General features: G+C 35.0%; 1 protein-coding gene and 1 long non-coding RNA gene across 8 annotated transcripts in view; one reads left to right on the forward strand and one right to left on the reverse strand.

Moving 5' to 3' along the window:
• Window positions 1-23,343, forward strand: part of KIFAP3 (kinesin associated protein 3) — a 210,867-nt gene that overhangs the window by 163,984 nt on the left and 23,540 nt on the right. For all 3 annotated transcript variants that reach the window (XM_020974677.2, XM_020974675.2, XM_078156503.1), the window contains exons 18-19: window positions 9,780-9,969; window positions 14,935-15,034. In XM_020974677.2, the coding sequence (XP_020830336.1) occupies window positions 9,780-9,969; window positions 14,935-15,034 (290 nt within the window). The remainder of the gene's footprint in view (window positions 1-9,779; window positions 9,970-14,934; window positions 15,035-23,343) is intronic.
• The window catches only part of LOC110199745 (uncharacterized), a 58,837-nt gene continuing 51,121 nt past the window's right edge, over window positions 15,628-23,343 (reverse strand). For all 5 annotated transcript variants that reach the window (XR_013487375.1, XR_013487374.1, XR_013487372.1 and 2 more), the window contains 2 exons: window positions 19,670-19,780; window positions 15,628-15,779 (listed from right to left, as the gene is read on the reverse strand). This is a non-coding gene — a long non-coding RNA (uncharacterized LOC110199745). The remainder of the gene's footprint in view (window positions 15,780-19,669; window positions 19,781-23,343) is intronic.

Consider the following 23,343-nt stretch of genomic DNA (forward strand, 5'->3'; position numbering starts at 1 on the left):
AGGACTTACTTGTACGAAAATATTTATAGCAGCTCTCACTCCTTTCCAGGGGGCAACAAATGGACTTTTAAAGAACCAAAGGGCAGAAATCATCATTTTTGCTTGAACATGTGTGATTGTTATCTTTTGCTTAGTAGTCTGAGTTGATCTGATGTTGCACTGACATTGAGCAGGGTGACCCTACTCAGTGCATATTCCAGGAGATGCTTAAATTTCCTGGTCTAGTTTGGGAATACCACAAGCAGGAACCTAAAGAATTACATTTGTGCCTCTTCTTATGAGAAAGAAGTAAAACATGTATTAAATTTCATAATTCTATTGTATAGAAAGTATTCCTTTAGGAAATTGACAGCAGTGTATCATTTTGCTCCTGCATTCCCTGGAAACAAGCATAGTGTTTTATATATACAGAGATCTTAATAAATGTTTGTTGAATTGCTTGCTGAGCACATGGTTGTGAGATCGTTGTAGTGTATATCACTACTTCAGGAGTGAAGAGTAAGAAAACGTTTAATTTAATGTGGTGGCAAAGAATGGGAAATTGAGGGGATGACCATCAAATGGGGAATGACTGAACAATTATGGTATAGGATTGTAATGGAATACTATTGTGCCATAAGAAATGATGAGCAGGCAGATTTCAGAAAAACCTGGAAAGACTTTCATGAACTGATGCTGAATGAAGTGAGAAGAACCAAGAGAACATTGTACATAGAAACAGCAACATTGTGCAGTGATCAGCTATGAATGACTTAGCTATTCTCAGCAACACAGTGATCCAAGACAGTTCCAAAAGAGTAGATGAAAAATGCTATCCACATCCAGAGAAGACTTGATGAAGTCTGAATGCCAAGCATACTATTTTCACTTTCTTTATTTTTTTGTTTTTTTTCTTTTAGTGTTTCTTCTTTCACAATATGACTAATATGGAAATATGTTTTACAAGATTCGCACGTATATAACTATATTGGATTGCTTAATGTCCTGGGGGGAGGGGTTATGAGGGAGAGAGGGAGAAAATTTGGAGCTCAATTTTTTAAAAAGATTAATGTTAAAATTTGTCTTTACATGTAATTGGAAAAAAACAAAATACTATTAAAATAGATAAAAATACAAGAGAACATTAAATAATTAGTTTACCTTTTTCTATAAATAATTAGTTTACCTTTTTCCAAGTAGACTCTAATTTTTATTTCTCACTATCTACTTAACCCAAAGAAAAACACAATTTTTATCTTGAACTAGGTTACATAGATAATAACACATGATTTCTGAGGTATAACCTAAATTTGTCTTTAAGCTACCAAGGACTTTAAAAATATTCTGCTATAAACCTGGTATAGCCCAATAACTTAAATATATAATATTTTTAGTGTAAGTTAAAATTTTGTTATAGTTCAGTAGTTTTTGAGTCATGTCTGTCTCTTTATGACCCAAACTCCCTAGGTTTTTTAGCCCAAATGTGACATTTTATCCAGTGTGACATATTTATCCAGTGTGACATATTGGATACTGTGCTACCTGGATATAGTATCACAAAGACTGAGCTAGGTGATGCTGGGCAAGTTACATAGTTTATCTCAGCTTTATTTTCCTAATCTGTAAAATTCAGTAAAAGTCAATAAGTATGTATTAATTTCCTTCTCTGTGCCAGGCACTATGCTAGTCACTGATGGGGATGATAATGATACTTATCCCTCAGGGTTAGGGTCAGATGAGATCATGAATGTAAACGCACTTTGCAAAACATAATGTGACATATAAATGTGAAACATTATTATTATTATTTCTGTTTAATTACTTATTGTGAGGCATCCAGCTCTTTGAGAGTCAAGGAGGACTTGACAGTTATCTTCTGATGTTGGAAGAGTACTCAGAGCTGGAAATAAGCATCGGATTGACAACTGATACCATTAACAGGTCTAGGCAAACTGTAGAACACATAATTTTGTAAACATGTAGAAAGGGAGGCCAGCAAGGTTTCCCAAGATCAGGTTATACCAAATCTCATTTTCTTTTATGATGGGGTTACTAGTCTAGTAGATCAGAGTAATATTATAAACAAAACAACTAGAATTCAGCAAGACATGCCTTAATTATGATGTGTGGGCATTTATCCAGGATTTCTTTCAAAGTATAGTTTTTATCATTAAGCTTGGAACAGGCCAACCACTTACCATGGCTGGACTTTTTGATCGTTTTTAAAATTTTGTTTTGTGTTTTTCTTATAGGGACTCTCGTGCCAAACAGCACTGCTATGTGACACCGTACTTCTAATTTTATGCTAATATTCTAAATCTATGATAAATCTATATAGCCTAGCTTATTAATTTTGCATAGGAATTAACATGCTACATTTTTGTGTAAACTGTGATTACTAGTCAAGCTAAACATTTTTAAAATTTCTATCTTATTAGCTTTTGTCCACCATTCTACACTGTCACATTTTTATATCCCAACTCTGTCATCCATTGCATTATCTGTTTCTAATAGCATCTTGTCATCTGCAAATTTGATCATCCTTATTTCAAGTTATTTATGAATTTTGCCAAGGAAGGAATGTTGTTGCACTTTACTATAGGTATCCCTTTAGGATGCCAGTCTATGGATTACTGTTCTTGGGTCGAGTCAATCAAGCAGTTTGTAGGTTAGATGATAGTACAGTCAGGGCAGCTTAGATCTCTCTATTTTGTCCACAAGAATTTTGTGAAAGATCTTGTATGTCTTGCTGAATTCTAGTTGTTTTGTTTATAATATTACTCTGATCTACTAGACTAGTAACCCCATCATAAAAGAAAATGAGATTTGGTATAACCTGATCTTGGGAAACCTTGCTGGCCTCCCTTTCTACATGTTTACAAAATTATGTGTTCTACAGTTTTACCAAGAATCAGTGTTAAACTTAAACCATCCTGTAGTTTGAATTACATAATTTCTTCACTCTTTGAAAATCTTTTGGTTTCCTATTCCTCAGGCTTAAAGCATCTTTCTCTTTCTGCACCATTTTTAGTTCAGCAATCACAGCTATAAATTCCTTCAGTATTTTATAATGTAGTTCATCTAGTTCATGTAATTTGAATTCGTTGAGGACCTCTAATTTTAAAGAAGTTTGTTATTCTTCCTTTCCCATTCTGAAGAAAACTTTGTACAGGGGTGGGGGATAGGGGAGAAGCCAGGTAGGAATTAAGTAGTTTCACTTTCTCTGTATCAGTTATCATCTTGTTGTCTACCTCAAACACTGGCTATATCCATCCCATCTTAATTCTTACTCTTGCTCCCATCATAGGTTACGAACCTTTTTGTTTTCTTGTGGCATATGATGGCATATACGTTAGTGAAAACAAGCATTTAGCATAGAACAAATGATAGATTTTTAAAACCTGACTTACAACATCAACTGCAAAATCATAATGTGGAATGACCCTACTACACAAAAAGCATAGCTCGTAGCTTCCAGTTTTGATAGGCAAACATAGTCCTTTCTTATCTTGGATGTTAGAAGAGAGAAAGTAGAAATTGTGGTTGCTAGCTAGCTTCTCTACTAGCTCACTTTTGGAAGACCAGAAACTAAGCACTGATGAATGGAAATTAAATAGCCAGTGGGTCAGCTTTCGTAGAGAAGCTGATGGATTCTTTTGTTTCTATGTTTTAGCTGGAGAGAGAGAGAGAGAGACAGAGAGAATGTTTTCTTTTAAGAACATTATGTCCCCATTGTGTATTGGTTCATTAATTTAAGTGATTCTGTGAGTCTTCATGAGAAAGCCTAAAGTTGGCAAAGAAAGTATATGTGAACTGAGCACAACTACTTTGCCACAAGTTTCTGTACTTATGGGAAGACTTTTTGCTTAAATTAGGGTAATAAAGTCTTACTGGAGGGTGTAAGATGATCATCCCTAGAGCAAGGTGGAATTTTTCCTTTATGCAGAAGATTTTTATTCACTTGTCTAAATTTATTATGGCTTTATTTAAGATCTTGTATTTTTTCTTTTAACTTTTTCCTATCTGTGACATTTTATAGGTATTGATCAGATCTAGTGCTGGTAGCAAGATATTCCTCTTGATGAACTAGCAAACCCATTGTGTTATATTCTTTGGGCAGTTGGCTGAATTCTCAATTCCTCTTATTCTACTAGGAATCCATACTGTAAAACATAAATCAATTTGTTTCTTTTAAGAATTTCTATTCTTTGGGGCAGCTAGGTGGCACAGTGGATAGAGCACTGGCCCTGAATTCAGGAGTACCTGAGTTCAAATCCAGCCTCAGACACATAACACTTACTAGCTGTGTGACCTTGGGCAAGTCACTTAACCCCATTGCCTGCCCCCCCAAAAAAGAATTTCTGTTCTTTTAATAAAATCCAAAAATTTTCATTAGATAATATATTTTTCTATCATTCTCCTGGCATATATATTCAATTGAATAATTAATCAAATTATTAGTGTCTGAACAAAAATTAAAAACTATTATACTCTCAAGAAAACATTCTAAGACTGGAATTTGTTCTAAGATTTCGTATACATTGAATAGGCATTTTGGTATTACACACGGTCTAATCCAAGAAGTTTTAGAGACTTGAAATTTGCTTATCTTTTAGAGAAAGTGAGATGAGATGGAGGAATTTCTTTCCCTAGAGTGATATTTTGAGACCTGATACTTTGTTTTTTTCTCCATGAACTAATTAAACTCATTGTTCCATTTGTTAGCTTTTAATTAAGCAATCAGTCCCCCTTGATTCATGGGCATAATGGTAATATAACAGGACAAATTTCATAATTTGCTAACTAATCAATTAATTATTTTCTATGGCACCCTGAAAAACATTTGGTAACATATCTCCTGAAATGGTATTATTTGCAGACTGGGCCAGTATTCAAAGCAGGCAGGATAAGTTATCAGGATGTCAGATCATCAGTTTCCTTCTCACCTTTCAATGTTCAAAAAGCATAGTTTATCACATAGCTCCATTTGCAAAGGCTTGATAGCTCTCTTAGATGTTCCTGTTGTATTTTAATGATTGGAAATGCTCTTGAAATATGTATAAAGAATAAAAGAGCCAATTACATGAATATACATTATGGATGTCTAAGCACAATTTTGATATGCTTATCAAACAGTTATTAAAGTCACTTGAATATTAAGAAAAAATACAGGAAAACCAATTATATAATTTCATCTATATTGCTGTACCTTCAAGACTAACTGTGGAACCTAGAATAGGATATTTTAGAATCATATTCAAGTTTAAGGAAAAACCATGTCTGTACCACCCAAAACTGAAGTAAAATTAGATAGAAAACTAATATATAAAACACTAAATATGTGCTTTTTCTTTCTTTTCTCCTTCCCCCATAGTACAACTAGATTATTATGGGCACAATTCAAAAGATGGCATAGAGGGTAGCTCTCAGCCTGGAGGGTATTCTCTGCCATGTCTCACACTGTGCTCAACAGTCATTCATGAAATGAAAACTACAGCACAACTCTTACAATGTCACCTCCACCCCATTCAATAAACTCTAGAGGCTCCCTATCACCTCCAGAATCAAGTAGAAAATCCTTTATTTGGCATTTAAAGTCCGTCATAACCTGACCCTCCCCTACCATGCCAGTCTTCTTATACCTTCCATTCTCTACCCTCCCCGATGTACTCTAGAATCCAGTGCCATTGGCCTCCTGGCTGTCCCCATCCCTGGAGTGCTCTCCTTCCTCATCTCGGCTTCAGGGCTTCCTTCCCACCTGCCATAGGAAGCCTCTCCTGATCCCCCTTAATTCTAGTTCCTTCTCTGTTTCTTTATCCTATGACAGGATAAATCCTTTTTAATTTACCCGGTATACAGCATGTTTGTGCAGAATGAGCTCCTTGAGAGCAGGGACTATCTTTTGCCTTTCTTTGTATCTTTAGCGTTTAACATAGTACCTGGCACATGGTTGGCATTTACTAAATGTTAATTGACTGATTATATTATGTGCTGATAGAAGAGATGTGAACAATGGAAATCACTGAAACAGAATATTTATGTACATATATACATATGTGTGTATAAGAACTGGCATTTACTAGTATTTTTAATTTTGAAAAGCACTTCACATGCATTGTATCACAGAAAATCCTGGAAGGTAGGTACTACAGATATGTTTATCCCCATATCATGGAGGAAACCTAGACTGACTTACTCATGGTCACGCAGCTGGTAAGGTCAGCAGTGGGATTTGTGCCCATGAGCCCCTAGGTACAAGTCTTCTGTGCATGGTCACCCAGACTTTGCTTAAATAGCTCTTCTACTGGTTATCCTCTTGTACTGCAGAGATTGGTAGTTCCCACTTTAGTTCACCATAGCCAGCACTGTAGGTTCTATCATATACATCACCAGCTTTAGTTATCTCCCCCACCACCACTCCACCCCATCCTTGAAACTGCCTTGTGTATATTTTGTATGGTCAGAGGCAGCATGATATTGTGAAGAGAAAACTGTCCTTGAAACCAGGAAGACCGGGGTTCAAATTCTATCTCTTTCATACACTGCCCTTGTGACCCTGACCCTGGACAAGTCAGTTAACCTCGCTGTAATCCTGGCAACTCTCTGAGCTCTGTAAGTTGCAGAAAGGATATTTACCTGAATTGGAAGAGGGAGCTTCCTCACCCAGGAGTCCCCATGCATTACTGGCCCTGAATTGTGTATCTGTTTTTATGTGTACATGTTTCCCCTGAGAGAATGTCAACTCGAGTTCAGGCACTGTTTTACTGTTTGTCTTTTTATCCCAAGCCTAGCATAGCGCTTGATACATAGAAGGTCCTTAACACTGAGCTGGCAGAAAGCCTTGAAAAGTTCAAATTCCAGACCAACTCTGCCTTTTGACCCCTTGGTGCAGTTGATTAAAGGCATCTAGCTGCTGTTTTGGATATAATGTACTAGATCTGGAGTCAGAAGACCTGAGTTCAGATTTGCCCTCAAACACTTTCTAGTTGTGTGATCCTCAGACAGATCACAACCTCTGTCTCTTTCACCTTCCCCAGCTGCAAAAGGAGAGAGAGAGAGAGAGAGAGAGAGAGAGAGAGAGAGAGAGAGAGAGAGAGAGAGAGAGTGTGTGTGTGTGTGTGTGAGATAATAACACCCCCAATGATACCTATCTTCCAGGGGTGTTACAAGGATCAAATGACTTTATAATTGGAAAGCACTTAGCAGCACATAGTAGTTGCTTAGTAAGTGTTTCTTTCCTTCCCTTCCCCTTTGCTCAAGGCAGCCAAAAAAAATCTGTACTCAAAAGTCTCAACAGATAACTTTGAAGCTGGAACTAAGGCTTGATTGAGTTACACATTAAAAAGCTTTCCCATGTCACCTGAGCAGTCTTTACGTGCTACCCTGTGCCCTACGTAGCTGATCCCTAATAATGTTCATTTCAATTCAAATATTTTTAGGTTCCCACTGTATCCAAGGCATTGGAGATACAATAACAAAACAAAATAGACCCTTCAGCAAGGGGGATTTATTTGTACTGGTGGTGGCACTGGGGAGCTGGCCAGGCAGAGTTGTCAGTCATCCATCAGTTAGCAGCCCATTGAGCAGCTCATACAACTACCTTCCCCTGCCTTTGTGTCAGAGGACTGTCCAGAACAACCTATTTTCTATTCAAGGATGAGGTTTTCCCTTTCCAAGAAAATCACTCCCTTCTCTTTCTAGAGAATGACTTGCTTTTCAAAAGCCTAGTGTGGCAAATAGCCACCACAAGATCTCAGCAAAGGGAAGGAAAAAAATGGCCATACTTTAGTCCCTTCACTATCAGCGCTGCTGATTAGCTCCCAGTTTTATTTCTAGAGCTATCTGAATTCCAGAGTCGTTAGCAAAGTTACATTGTCCAGTACTGGTCTATCTCCTCTTTGCTCAGTTGTTATAAAATAGCTCCTAAGCCCCTGAGTCCAAGCTAAATGAAATTGCTCATGTTTCTGGGAACAGGGAACACTCTGATTATCTTGCTATTTGTGAACCTAAAAAAAATACACGCATAGCTTGGCATTTTTTCTGGCCAAGACTATTAGTAGATAATTGAAATCTAAATTGAAAAGAACAAATAAATAATAAATAGACAGCTGTCTAACTGAGGAAGGGAGAAAGGCTCTACCAGAAGTTGGAAAGGGTCACCGAGACAGTCCTATCCCTTTGTCCTACTCTCACCATCCTAGAGCTTCAGGTCCCTGGGGTTGCCCCTCTTACCTTTCTATGATTGCAGCATAGCATCAGGCCAAACCCCTCTGATCAGCAACTCTCATGGCTTAATATTGGAAGCTTTTCACTTCCCTTCTGTCTCTTCGTCCTGCTTATTTGGCTCTGCTTCTTTGGTTTCTTCCATCCTTTTTCTCAGAAGACTGAAGTGGAGGTAGGAGTGGGGCAAGTGCTGCTCTAGGAGATGCTCAAGCTTTAGAATCAAGGTGACTGTCCAACTAGCACTCGGGCTTCCCCCAAAGGCAGGTTACAGATAAATGTAAGGCAGTTAAGCATTACCTATTAGGTGGATCAGGCAAGGTTTTTATAGAGGATATGACATTGAAGGAAGAGAAACATGCTGAACTTAGAATGTGCCCATTCATTCTAATGGGCTAAGATGAGAAAGGAACAGTTCTAAGCCTAGGACATATTTTATTCAAATACATTTGAAAAATAGTTTTTCCAGTTGGGAACTTAGAGTGGATAAAGGGTAATAGTAATGTGTGATCAGACTAGGAAGGTAGATTAAAGTCAGTTTCAGGAGGAAACCCCTGAAGTCTTTTGAGATGGTGGAATGTTAAATTTGTACTAGATATATAGAGGAAGAATTGGAGATGGGAGAAACTGAAGTAAGGGAAGTAGAGAGCACAGTTAGGAGGCTAAGGCTATTATAATAGTCTGTGTGAGATGCTTTTTTTTTGCAATTTCTTCATTTGTCTTGCCTTAAAACAAAAATGTTAGTTATTAAAATCTTTTGATTTTTTTTCATCCAATGACACAAGATGTTTCTTATGCCTCAGCTCTTTCAAAATTTCTAAATTTATTGCTTGCCTATTGCCAAGTCCATCATACCAGGTAACAAGCCTTTATACTGCATAATGAGAAGTACCAATTATAGGAAATCATAGAAATTAAAACTTTTCAATTTCTATGGAGTTGGGAGAAAAATTAATCTTCATAGATTTTGTTATTAATCTTCTTGGAATTAAAACCCTGATGACGCATTTTAAACTTGCCAGTGAAGCAAAAGTATGTAATATGTTAGAAATGTGTATTTGTCATTTACAAAGTGTTATCTAAACATATAGAATGTAAATATAAAACTAGCTAGCTGTCCAAAATGTCACAAACAATTACAGCCGTAAGACCTCTTGGAACACTGAAATTTGATTGCTTATATGAGTGCTGCCAATCTTTTAGATAGTTTATGGGATTTAAACTCCTTGCAGGGTGTTTGAATTCGCATCCATGGGATTTAAATCAACCATGAGTTTGTCATATAGGACAGATGTTTGTTTATTACTTTTTTTTTGCAACTGATGAGTTGACCTTGAAAGATGAATATATGAATGCCTCTTTTTAGAATGCCTGCCTCCTTAATACCTATGTATGGTTTTTTAGAAATTGTTGAGGATGGTTGTACACAGTTTTTAAAATATTCCTCCTGGTCCACAGAAACGTAGCCAAAATTATTTTCCTGGGATAAAAATTCTTACTATCTAAATGTATTCATATACCACACAAATTATTCATTGAATATATCATATAACATTAGCTCTGTATTTGATTTTCAACAGGAATACGATGAAGAGTGGGCTAAGAAAATTCAGAGTGAGAAGTTCCGCTGGCATAACTCTCAGTGGCTTGAAATGGTAGAGAGTCGTCAGATGGATGAGAGTGAACAGTACTTATATGGAGATGATCGAATTGAACCATATATCCATGAAGCAGATATCCTTGAAAGACCTGACCTGTTCTACAGTTCAGGTAAGATGGTACCAAGAATTTTCCTATGTCTTTTCCTGAATCACCAGTTAAACATACAAGTAAATTGTTGTGTGGTATAAACTGGAGTTTTGATTTGCCAGCTCAGGTCATTTCCAGGCCTTACAAGAATGTCTTTTAGACGAGTGGACTTCTGGCAAGGATTTTAGATGTGACATCTATGCACACCAAGATGGTCTCTTTCCTTTAAGTTTGGTGCGTGTACATAACCTTCATCCATCCCACTTAATGATTGTTTCCACAGCAGTGAGTTACAGTGAGATGTCAGTAGCTTTTCACCTCCAGGTTTTCCGTGCTTTTTTGTATTAGTGCTGTAACATATTGTAATGGATAATTTTAATTGAGCAGGGTGAGGTGAAGGACATTGCCAGTGACATAATGTATAGAAGGTTAAAAACCATGCTAAGATGAAAAAATATTTCAGTAGGTGATTATGTCTAAATTATCAGTTTATTTTCCAGTTTTTTCCCAGTTCTATCAGAGCAGTGTGGTCTTACGTGTGTATTTTGAAAGCACTGCCCATAAACATTTATTATTGTTCATAGACAGGAGTTATCCCTGCAGTGCTTGATGAAGACTTGAATTCCTAAAGTTGAAAATTAAGTAGGCTTGTTTCCTAAATAAACTTTGCAATAGTTTCATAATATATCATTTTGTGTTTCATACCAGAAAGAGTAGATCTTTTATTTCAACCAGAATATCTCATTTAATAATAACAGCAAACAGTTGCCTCTTGAATACTCAAGTATTTGATAAGTAAATTTATTTTAAATATATGTGATGTAAATCATTGAGATGCATAGGCCCATAGAATCATAGACCACAGCTGAAAGGGACCTCAGGGACATCTAATACAGCACTTTCATTTTATTGTTGAGGAAACTGAAGCCCATGGGACTGACTGTCCCAAAGTTACACAGGTAGAAGTGGAAGAAGGCAAGACTTGAACCTAGGTTGTCAGACCACAGAATTATACATTTAGAACTTTGAATTTTAGGTACTGAAATTATAATTGAAATGAGAAAGCAGCAACAGTTGGTGACAAAACCTAATTGTTTTGGAGAACGAGTGGTATAAAGAAGAGTTACTGGTCCCTCCCATAAACTGTGCAGAAATCTCTTGCTGTGTCTTGTACTTTGCTTCCCAGGTGCTTCTTTTTCTTGCCATCTTTCTTCTGCTTTAGGTACACATGGAAATTTGACAGTTAAAATAAAAATACCACAAATACCTCTAAAGAGGTAGCACAAGGTCTACATTTTTCCTTCTGGTCTGTTCCATCCAGTCAATCACTTTCCCATGAACTCTTATCTAATAAATGAATCTTTTGTGGCACCTCATCAGATGTCTCTTAGAAATCTAGTAATGTCAGCTTTGTTCCTTTTATCATGTACCACTTTAGGATCTTTGGAAACATCAGGTAAATTTGTAACACAGGAGAAGATTTGTTTGAATGCCTGAGTCATCTAATTTAAATCCATGGGTCTGTAAGAAACTTTTGGCTGTTTCCTGTAAAAGCAGCTTTAGTAGCTTTCTAGTCACAGGGGTTAAGCTAAGTGGCCTGTGATTCCCTGGATCTTATCTCCTTTACTTTAAAATGGAATGGCATTTGCTGCTTCCTACTCATTAAAATCTCTTTCTATCTTCTGTTAAACTATTAAAATATCAGTCACAGTGCATCTGTTTCTTCCATTTTATGGGAATCTTAGTGTTGTCATCTGATAGGTGAACTTAGAGTCTATTTCAGATATGTCAGTCTTTTTCTCGAACACTTTAACATTTCTGAATGCCTCTATATCAGTATCTGCTTTGCAGTAATCTACCAGGTTTTTTTGATAATGAAAATGAATTTGTTTAATTAAGTCTTCTTGCCAGCAGAATAAAAGTGGGTATTTTAAAATGAAATAGTTTTAAAATTAACTCTTCTGTCCCATTCTTAAATAAAACTGTTACACTACACATTTATAAATAGAAAGTAAAAATAATGAGCTTCCAAAATATGAATAATTTTTCTCTTTACTGGTAGGGTCAGGAGTATTATATTACAAAAGTAGTTATGTTCTGGCTTTATATTACTTCTTACTGACTTTTAATTTGTTATTTTTTTTTTGTTTAATTTATTCTTTTCAAAAGTTGCAGTTTTCATTTTCTCTATGTCCCATTTGTCTTTTTGGTATATGCATTACTCCCTTTGAAGCCAGTGGGAGTTCTGAATATGGAAGGAAGATGTTGAGAATTTAACCAACGCTTTTTCATTTATTAATTTCCTCTTATCCTAGCACACTGTCCAGTTCATGTTTCATGTAAGTTGAACTTTTTACCATTATTTCAGTGTTGTCTTTATTTCATACAGTGCGATCTCAAATACTTCTGAATGTTTAAAATCCTTTTCACTCCTTTTGCATACCAGTGAATTCAGCACTTCTTTCATTCAGTTTGGAAGTGTGGAGCACGTTTTATTTTTGACATTAAGTTTAATTTATTTCCTTTTTTAATTGGTGGATTCCTTGAAAATACTATTCCTGAATTTGCTTTTCAGTTACCAGAGGAACTTGATAATTTTGGTCTTGACCTTGTTCGTTGTTCTTACACTTTGATGATGGCTCATCCATCAAAAAATGGATCTTAACTCCTTAACTCTCATTTTGTTAAATCTGTAGTGTCTTGGTTCAGCCCATTACTCTGTAGTGGGTGTGTGTAGAGGTGTGTGTGTGGGTGGGTGGGTGTGGGTGTGGGTGTGTGTGTGAATGCGTGCTGGCATAGCCAGTCTTATGACTTCTGAAGCTGATAAAAATCATTGATTGTTACTCTACTTTTAGTACTCCTGGATCCGTTTGTTTCTTTCGCATTAGCAGGTCTTTACCTCCTAATTAATCTATGTTTTCTGTTCTCATCCTTTTGACAAAAATGGAAAAGTAAACCCAACTCCAACCTTTTACTATGCTTATTTAAATGGATGATAAATAGATGAAATTTCCAACTTCCTCTCAGCTCTTCTTTTGTGCATTTTGTACATTCCCACCAATTAATACATAATTACCCACTCAATTTTTCTTTACTTTTCCTCATCTCTTTCACCTTTCCGAATCTTGTCCATACTTCAAAGTTTCACCTCCAACTCCACCTCTTCTGTAAAGCCTTCCCTGACCACCTGAATGCATAATGATCTTTTCCTCTCACCTCAAAGTACTTATATGTATAAATTATTTGTACTTAATCATATATTGCATTGTGACATGTTTTTTTAATGACATTATTATTTACCTCTGGCATTGTTTATTCATTTTTAAAGTATATATACATTCTTTCTCTCTACCTAGATTGGCAGCTCCTCAAGGTTAGGGATCATGTATTATTCGTTTTTGTAACCTCCGTAACGCCTAGCATAAGTTTATTCACACAGACACACTGTTAACTCAATAAGCTCTTTGTTGAGGGTCTACTACGGATAGAACATTGTACTAATGTTGGTGATATATGTAAATATAATAATACATTTATCTAAAGGTCTCTTATTTAGCTATCTGAGCTTTCTAAAGTACAATTGACCCCTAAGATGTAATCTATCTCATCCATACCATCCCTTTCCCTGCCAAAAAAAAGTTTAAAAGTCTGGGCATCTAGTCCATTCACTAAATAAAATTCATTCACTTTATTCATTGAAAGTACACTGGACAGTTAGTCAGTGCTTATTTACTTTTGTTTTACAAATAATTCTAACAAAAGTTAAAGGTGCTGAAACAGGAAGAGGTGACACCTGGCATATCAACAAATGAGGAGACAAAAATAATATGAAAAGCAAATGTAACAATTTAAAAAGCATATTTATTGTAGAAATAAATATCTAAATAGTGCCTTATTGCTTAATGCTTTTGCATTAAGAAAAGGTTAAATTAGAGTCAGGTCATTCTATTTAGGAAGGCAGTGAAATGGAGAGCCCACTTTTAAAAAAGATTTCTATCAAAAAATGGTTAACATTGGGGCAGCTAGGTGGCACAATGAATAGAGTACTGGCCCTGGATTCAGGAGGACCTGAGTTCAAATCCAGCCTCAGATCAAACACTTGACACTTATGAGCTGTGTGACCCTGGGCAAGTCACTTAACCCCAATTGAGAAAGAAAAAAGAAAGAGAGAGAGAGAGAGAGAGAGAGAGAGAGAGAGAGAGAGAGAGAGAGAGAGAGAGAGAAGAGAGAGAGAGAGAGAGAAGGAAAGAGAGGGGGAGGGAGGGAAGGAGAGAGAGACAGAAAGAAAGAAAGAAAGAAAGAAAGAAAGAAAGAAAGAAAGAAAGAAAGAAAGAAAGAAAGAAAGAAAGAAAGAAAGAAAGAAAGAAAGAAAGAAAAGAGAAAAGAAAGAGAAAAGAAAGAAAGAGAAGGAAAGAGAGAAGGGGGAGGGAGGGAGAGAGAGAGAGACAGAAAAAGAAAGAAAGAGAGAAAGGAAGGAAGGAAGGAAGGAAGGAAGGAAGGAAGGAAGGAAGGAAGGAAGGAAGGAAGGAAGGAAGGAAGGAAGGAAGGAAGGAAGGAAGGAGGGAAGGAAGGAGGGAAGGAAGGAAGGGAAAAAAATGATTTAACATTAAAAAATTGGGGCACTTAGTACCAAGCTTCAGTTATCTGGAAAAGTCACTTCCATCAAGCAGTTCTGAATAAGGATCAAACAAGATAACATGTAAAGCATTTTGCAAAGTTTAATGCTTTATATAAATGCTGGCTGTCATCATCATCATCATCATCAGATGAAGCATTCATTAAGCTTTGTCCTCAAGGGAGTGACAGTTTACTTATGGAGACAGGGCAAAAATAGAGATGGAAGTAATCTCTGATCATGATATTGGAAAGAGAAGCAAATGACTTTGCATTGTTTCATATTAACATTTATCCTCACTGACCATGGATAATTTCAGTTGTAGAAATTAATGACTGTTTGTTATTTTTATACCTTTTTTTGTTCATTAGATGGATTGATTGCTCCTGAAGGTGCCATGAGTCCGGATTTCTTCAATGATTATCACCTTCAGAATGGAGACTTAGTGGGGCAACATTCCTTTCCTGGAAGGTAAGTACATCTTGAAATAAAATGTAATTAACACTTTGGAGGGAAAGAACCATTTTCTTTCTGTTTTTAAAACAGTTAAAATTTTTTGAAATTTGTCTACTTTTTTTCATTAAGAAGGTAACTTTCATCTTTTTAAGCAGAATTTTTTATTAGTAGGTAGTCACACTTTAATTTTTAAAGTTTGTTTAAATCGTATTTTTAAAGAATCATTGTTTTATCAGTTTGGAAAGTCCAGGCTGTGTCTTGAAACAAACACTGCTGTTGCCATTTTAATCTGAGAACCTTCTAAAATCAATAAAAACAGAGAAGAAAATGCAAAAGACTTATCATATATTTTAACAATTGTTCAGACACATATGCTTGGAAAAGTTTTAAAGCTTTGATTAAATTGAAGATTTTTTTCCCAATAATATGATGTTGAAAAGGCAGATTTCCAGCTTTATCACTGATGACATAGGCTTCAAAAACCTTGCCAGAAAAGATATTTTCCCCTCTGCCATCATTGAATGATTACTAGAGGTATAAGTCTCTTATTTCAAAGGTGACTTTGTTGAATATCACTTTTGAAATTTACGTAGCGATAGCTATACCAATTAATTGTATATTCTTGTTTTACTAAAAATTATCTCTAGGACAGTCTTAAAGATGTATGTTGTTTTGGCAATATATTGTTGTAATTATGATGGTTATAAGAGTCTCTTGGATGTCTTGGCCCCTTTATTTCTTGCCATAAGCCATCTTAAATCTGAAATAAAGAAAATAACATGTACTAGATTGTTGGTATAACAAACTTGGTGCTTTAGGAGGTCAGAGCTGAACTTTTGGTTGAATGTTATGAAACAAATTTTCCATAACAAAATTAGAAAAGGAAGAAATTTGGACTATGTTTCCAAAAAACAATATATTACCAGGTTTTACAAATATTTACAGAATTAACTCATCAGCCATTTTTCCTTTACCTTGAGCAACTTCCCACATTCATATCTTTCTGCTGATCCTTTTTCATCTATCTTTACATGAAGCCAGACCAACAGAAAACTGGAGAACATATTTCTTCAGTTTCATTGAAAGTTATTTTTAACGAAAGCCCTGTGAGAAAATGATTCACTTTACAACCAACTTTTTAGCAACAATCTATTGGGTAATGTGAGAAAAACTTCTTTGGAGAGTTGGTAACTAGCTTGAGGTAATTGTGATTAACACTGGAAAGATTATTTTCATCCATGTACAGCCTCATAATGATAAAAAACATTAATTATCATTTTCTCTAAGAAATAAATATTCAAGTTAACATGCTGGTGATTTAATTAATTAGTTTGACAAAAACTCAAATTCATAATGTTTTGAAATCACATTTTGGAAAAGAATAAAAATACTTTGCAGGACTATATAATTACTCAGTGGTAAAATGATGAACTAGAACCCAAAACAGTTCTATATTTTAATTCTCTCTCTGCTATATGTTCCTATAACCTTGGGTAAGTTCATTTATCCCTATTGTCTAATTTTCTTTTCTGAAAAGTAACACTCTTTTCTTCTGTATCATTCATGTTGCAATAATGCTGACTTAAAGTTGCTTTGGGTAGCTTAGCTAATAAAACTTAAAAATCACTTTGTAGACCAGAAGTGTGATCTAAAATACTTAACAATAATAGGTTGAACTTGGGAATTGTTTTCCCTTTAATCAAAATGTCCCATGAGAAAGTTGGTTCTTTCATCTCTCGTCCTTTGTAGTTTCTCAGATCTCAAATCATTTTCTCTTTTATATTTCCAGAAGATTCCAATTTATAATGAATTCACTCAGTTTCCTTTTAGGTGATAGCTTAAGTGGGAGGGGACTATTTCTAAGCAGCTCCAGTAGAGATGCAAACAATTACAGTATACATTATTTCCAAAAATTTGTACTTGTTCCTATTTTCATTCTTTTTATAGCTGACCCTACTCCTGGAATCACTTACTTGGTCTATTATCCAATCCTTCTACTTGGTTTGGTTTATTTTTTTATAGGTTTTTTTTATTGCTTTGCTTTGTTACTATAAGACTAAGAATATTGAACTTTTTTTGTTTAATTCTAGAAAGATTTCAGTACCTTTCTCATACCATATAAACATTTAAATGTTTGGGTATGTTATAATTGCTTCAAAATATGTCAAATATGAACCAATACCTGTCTTTCAGTCCTGATACATGATGGGGGAAATTAATGTATATTTTATTTGATTACATTGAAAAGAGAATGACATTTTATGAAACTGATTTCAAAGTAAGAAAATGAGGATGGCTTTCAGATATGTGAAATTATCTATTAGTTCTTCCCTGTATCTACTCAGATACGACAAAAGACCAGATGACCTTAGAGGTCCCTTCTAAGTCAAAATCTGTTCTTCTGTAAATAGGCATAAGGTATAACATGAAGGATATAGGGTAATAAGAATTACCCAATAGGATTATTATGTGTTGGAATGGCATTGAGAGAGTCATGGGACTTCTCTTGTTTTTTTCCTGCTCTTCAGTCCAAAATAAAATGAAGCCTATCAAGAATTATGCAGAAAAACAATTATAAAGTTAGAGCATGCGCAATTTAAATTGCTATTCTCATGACTATTATTAGTAAACATTGGAATACCAGCAGTGTGCTAGGTGCAGAACAAAATCAGGATAAAGCAGTCTTTTCCCAGGAGACTTATCCTTAGACTTATCCTTATTCATTAGGCCATGCCCATGACTGAAAAGCCTTTGTCTTCCTAAGGATTTCACTTTTAGTTGACTAAATGTGGAAATTGACCATCTCAAACATCCTGAAGATGAAAAGAAAAAAAGCTTTTGCTACCTTGCACAGCCATATATTTTTATATTCAACAAGAAAATTATTGACTTAAATGTTGACCTCATTGTTATCTAATTTCATTATTATCTAACAAGTTCAAATTACATGAGGAAACCAAACCAAAGTTAAAAAAGAGACTAAAAATTTTAATTTGTGTGATATTTTTCCTCCCTTTTTTTCCAGTATGGCAGTGGGAGGAGCTTTTTCATCTGAATGCATACATTTTTATAATACAGTTGGCAACCTAATTGGAAACAGTAAAAACGATTGCACACATTTTTCCCTATTATGCAAAGGAGACAATATGTTTGATAAAATAGACACTGGCAGTTGGACAGCAAATACTAAGTTTTAGACATGTGTCACTATCGTTTTGAAACACTTGGCGCCAGGATTTCCCGACATTTAGAACTAATGCAAAATGCATTAGTGCTCCAAGGCATAAGCAAAGGAATTGCCAATCCCAGAGTGTTAAATGTAAGCCTTTCCCTTCTCAATTCTGAAATGGTGTTAGAAAGTAAAATGGGATTTACTATAGAAGCTAATTAAAAATAATAAGAACAAGTCTAGGGTTTTTTTTTTGCATTATATACCATATATTGGCCCCATATTTTAGTGCCTTTTTTTTTATAACTCTTACTTTTCAAGCCTAACAAGAACCTCATGTTTAGCATATTTTTAAACTGGTTCCAGCTTTTACAAATCAGTTTTTGTTGCAGTAAAAATGGTCTATTTTTCTACTTTTATAGGAATCCAATTTTCATAAACTATTTTTTAAAAATCGCAGAGACTGCTGAGTTTTCCTGGGGGCTTTAAAAATATTTTTTAGTGAGCCTGGTGTTCCTCTTTGTGGTTGGCACAGTAATATAGTCTACTAACCATATTACTGAGGGTAAAGATAAACTATGTCTGAAAAGACATACAACAATTGTCTTTTTATCTTTCCTTGTACAGTCTTCCCTCCTTTATTTTTTCTTTGTTTAAAAACAAGCTCACATTCATTGTATTGTGTCATGCTTTGTTTATGTGTACACATTTGCATATGTGCTACTTTTCTTCATGCTAATTTACCATTCTTACAAATGCAGTGTCAGGGATACAAATACTTTGTACTCACTAGAAAACTTGGATGTCTATCAGGACTCTCTGAAAACTAACATTAGAGTTTTTCGAATTATGGATTAACAGGAGGGGAGCTATCATTTTTCGGTTGGTGTGCATGGTGTTATTAAAAGAATCCTTGGGATAGCTAGGTGGCGTGGTAGATAGAGCTCTGGCCTTGGAGTCAGGAGGACCTGAGTTCAAACCTAGCCTCAGACATTTAACACTTACTAGCTCTGTGACTCTGGGCTAGTCACTTAATCCTGACTGCCAAAACCAAAAAAAAAAAAAAAGGACTGGGTCTGAAAAGAGCCCTGGATTTGGAGTTTAGACATTAGTCTTGGCTCTTTACTATCCGAATGACTATTGCTTCTATGGATTTCATTGTCCTCATCTGTAAAATGATCTTTCATGTTGTGGTTCTGTGATTCTATTATCTTATAATCCTCTGTGGTTAGGAGCTCATTGTTTGATATTAGTAACCATTGTAACAAGGAGCTCTGATTAGAATATGATATTTTATATTAAGTTTCCAGAATTTCCCTGAATCATCCATTTCAATGTGGAATAGTTATTAGGACTCAAAAATTTAAACATTAAGACTTTCTTCCTCCCTGGTTAGAACTCTGGACTTGGAGTCAAGAACACCTGAGTTCAAATCCAGCCTCATATCACACTAATTGTGTGATCTTGGACAAATCACTTACCTTCTGTCTGTCTCAGTTTCCTCAACTGTATGGGAATCATAACAGCACCTACTTTCCCAGGTTGTTGTGAGTCACGTGAGATCATATTTGAAAAGCACTTAAAGACAGTACCTGAAACATAGGAAGCACTTAATAAATTCTTACTCCCTTCCTCCCTTTTCCCATTTTACCCAAAAGATTAGAGCACAAAGACAATATATTGTACAGGAAGTTGCACAGAATTCCATCTTATATATTTGCTATGACAGTCTGTATCAAGAAGTACATTTGGAGAGGCAAGACATTTTTCTGTATTGTGACAACAGTTAAATATAACTAGAGAATCCTTCCATTTTTACTTAATAAGCCTATTTTGTCTGATTAATTGAGGTTTGTTGCATCTCCATGGCAGAATTAATAATAAATATTATCTGAAAAAAAAAAAAGCAAGAACTACCAAGGAAAACACATGTGGAGGGCAATTTCCCTCATGTTTAGCAACCTTATAAGTATTAATGAATTAACCACTTGTTTTGTTTTTATCCTTGTTTATTTTGGTTTTTATGTTTAGTCAACATAGCTTGTACCTTTTTTTTTTCTCCTAGTCCTGATTCTGAGTAATTTCATTTGCTGATACACAGGACTTCAAAGCTTTTATTGGGCCACAGAAACTTTTGGTGACAGTAATTTGATTTTAAAAGTCTATTATGTGCTACATCATTAAGATTACAAGTTTTAAAAAAAACATTATTTTCATGGTAATAATAGCAATCATTTATGTAGTGCTTTATGGTTATGAAGCACTTTTTATGTTTTCTCATTATAAGTATTACTTATAGTCATAGTGATAATACTACTTTACAGTAACATTTTTCCATATTGCTTTCATCTTTATTTTAAAAATAATATATGCAGTATTGACAAACATATACAGTATGACGATGCCCTACATTAAGAGTACCAATCTGTGAAGATCCAAATTTACAGAGCATATTACATAATTAGGACATTGTCATAATGACAAGATTCTTTATTTTCCAAAAGGTTCATCATATAGATCTTGTAATGCCCTGAAAATGGAATTCTTTTTGCAAAAACTTGATTTATATGTGATATTGGTGAGATTGCAAGTAGTGGATTTGACAGATAATTGCTTCTGAATAAAAGTCAGCACATCATGTCTCAATGGAAATTTCATCTCCATATATAAATGACATTGATTACATATACAGATGACATTATTACTGTTGCATGGTATCAGTCTTTAAGCAAATATTGAGTAATTGAGCATTTATTGAGCACTTTGCGTATGCCAGGTCCTGGGCTAAGTGTTCAAGATGTGAAAATGCATGGTCCTTGTCCTCAGGGAGCTCACATTCTAGCATGGAAGATAATGTGCAAGTTACTGTGCACATGGTTATAGATCTGTCGAGTGTAAATGGACGGCAGTCTCAGGAGAAAGGCACTGGCAAGGTCTGGAGAGGAGATGCCTGAAGAGGCCTTCTGCACAGAAGGGATCTGACTGAGTTTGAAGGGAATCCAGGAAGCAAGGATGCAGAGTCAAGGAGGGAAAGTGTTTCAGCCAGGGGGTATGCCAGCTCAAGAGGTGGCGTGCGGTGTGTCTCACAAAACATGACTTACCACTCTCTCTATATGTCCAAGGGTATGTGATAGTTATTGTTCTAATGGAACTCTACAGTACCCAGTGTTCTGCAGTTACAAAGTGTTTTTATTTTATTTTTATTTATTCTAAATTTACATTGAAATAAAGATCAACTCCAAAAGCTGTAGTTCATAGGAATAACTATAATACCAATTTGGAATAATTTCAACTTGTTTCACTATCAGTGCAAATTGAGCAGAAATGAATATTTGCCCAAATGATAATAAAGTTTCCTAATGTTAATAAAACCATTCATAGGAAATACCATCACAAATTATAAAAGATTATATCTAATGTGAGGAAAAGGTTGTTAGCCATTCATTTCTCACCTGTTAAGCTTTTGAAATAGTGTAACTGCAGTGACTATATGAAAGTTCGAATAAAAATATGAAACCGAATGTCTTTTTACACTTATACATGTTCAGCCTCATTTTTCTCCCTGAACTCAATAATGCTGTGCCAAGAAGACCTATTTTCCAGGATGATTAGTTGTTTGAAATCAACCTTGAAATCAAAGTCAGTAAGGTTTGAGGCTTAATCCACTTAAAGTCTCAGCATACAGGCTCACAGAATCCAAATGACAGTCTGATTTATTAGTCATCCAATGAGTTGTGTTAAAAGAAAGTTTATAGTGAGAGTTAATAGAATTCAAAGTCAAGTAAATGGCTTTTCATTACATATTAACTTCCAGTAGTGTGTAGGATCTTGTTTACTTGTATTTTGCTTTAACACATTTGGCATCGTTCACTGTGAATAACTGCTACAGATTTGCTGTAGACAAGTTGCTAAATGCTTCAGTGCTTATTAAAGTTCATGCTGCCATGTGAGTGAGTTTACTGTTGATGTCCCAGTTGACATCCAGTTATTTTTTAAATGGAGCAGCAAATTATAAAGTGATTGATAGGTGGGATACTGATGTTGCATGAATCATGCCAATCATTTATTTAAGTAATTAGTAATCATTTTTTTTTCTATAAACAAATTCCCAAGGGCTATGTTAATTTTATGTTGTTTAGATTTTTTTTATAAAGTGACCACCCCCTTGCTAACATTTGAAAAGTAGAAAATTTCATTTCCACTATTTGGACATTAATCCATTTGTACTTCCCAAAGAGAGCTGAATTAGGTTTTATTAGTAAATTGGGCATATAACCTTTATGTCCAAATTTTATTAGTTTATCACACATTAGCAAATTGTAAACCTTATACATGCAAAAAGGAACAGTGGTTTAAAAATAAGGTTTAGAGATTCATAGAAAGTTTAGAAGAAAATCTGATCTTGAAAATTTTGTATTGTAGACTGGGGAAAATATTTTTAATGATTTATTTCACCTCTGAACCTCACTAGCAGGAGAAATAATTGATAAGATTGCCTTTGTCAAGTTCATATTACATTTCAGACTGCTGGTCTGAGTGAATATTATGCAAATCCAACAGTTACTTAAAATCTAAAAGATGTTAATGGGGGAAACTTAATTTAAATAAAAGTCAGGATAACTCTGTCCATGAATAATCTAGTAATCTAAATTCATCTAGGTCCTGTAAAAATATTAACACATCAATCTTCATCTAGCTTTTAAAATCAATCAGTCAGCTCTTAAAAAGCTGATTGTGTCAGGCATAGTTTTGTACCAGAAGAAGTAACATGAGTGTTAATCCAAATGATTCATAAATGAATTACTACACCTCCATCTTACAAACTGACTTAGTTCAATAGTGTCTAATAATGGTAGTCAGACATTTTTCACATTTATTAATGAAACTTAGGTTGGGTGTACATACAGGGCTGAACCAGTGCCCTTAGGAACTTAGAAATAAATTATGAACTTCTATAGGAAGTAAATATAAAGCCCCTAAATAAAGATGGATATTTCAGTGATCCATTTATTAGAATCTCAGAGACAGACTTTCCTATTTACTCTTTGTAACTTCCTAGCTTGTAAAACAAGAATGTTCGTATTTTAGACATGAGGTAACTGTTGCAAGGGTTTTTTCGTGTTTTACCAGAAACTTGAAGTAACTTAGACTTTTA

Source organism: Phascolarctos cinereus, unplaced genomic scaffold (assembly GCF_003287225.1).
Source record: "Phascolarctos cinereus isolate Bilbo 61053 unplaced genomic scaffold, phaCin_HiC Scaffold_5;HRSCAF=322, whole genome shotgun sequence".
Lineage (NCBI taxonomy): Eukaryota > Metazoa > Chordata > Mammalia > Diprotodontia > Phascolarctidae > Phascolarctos > Phascolarctos cinereus.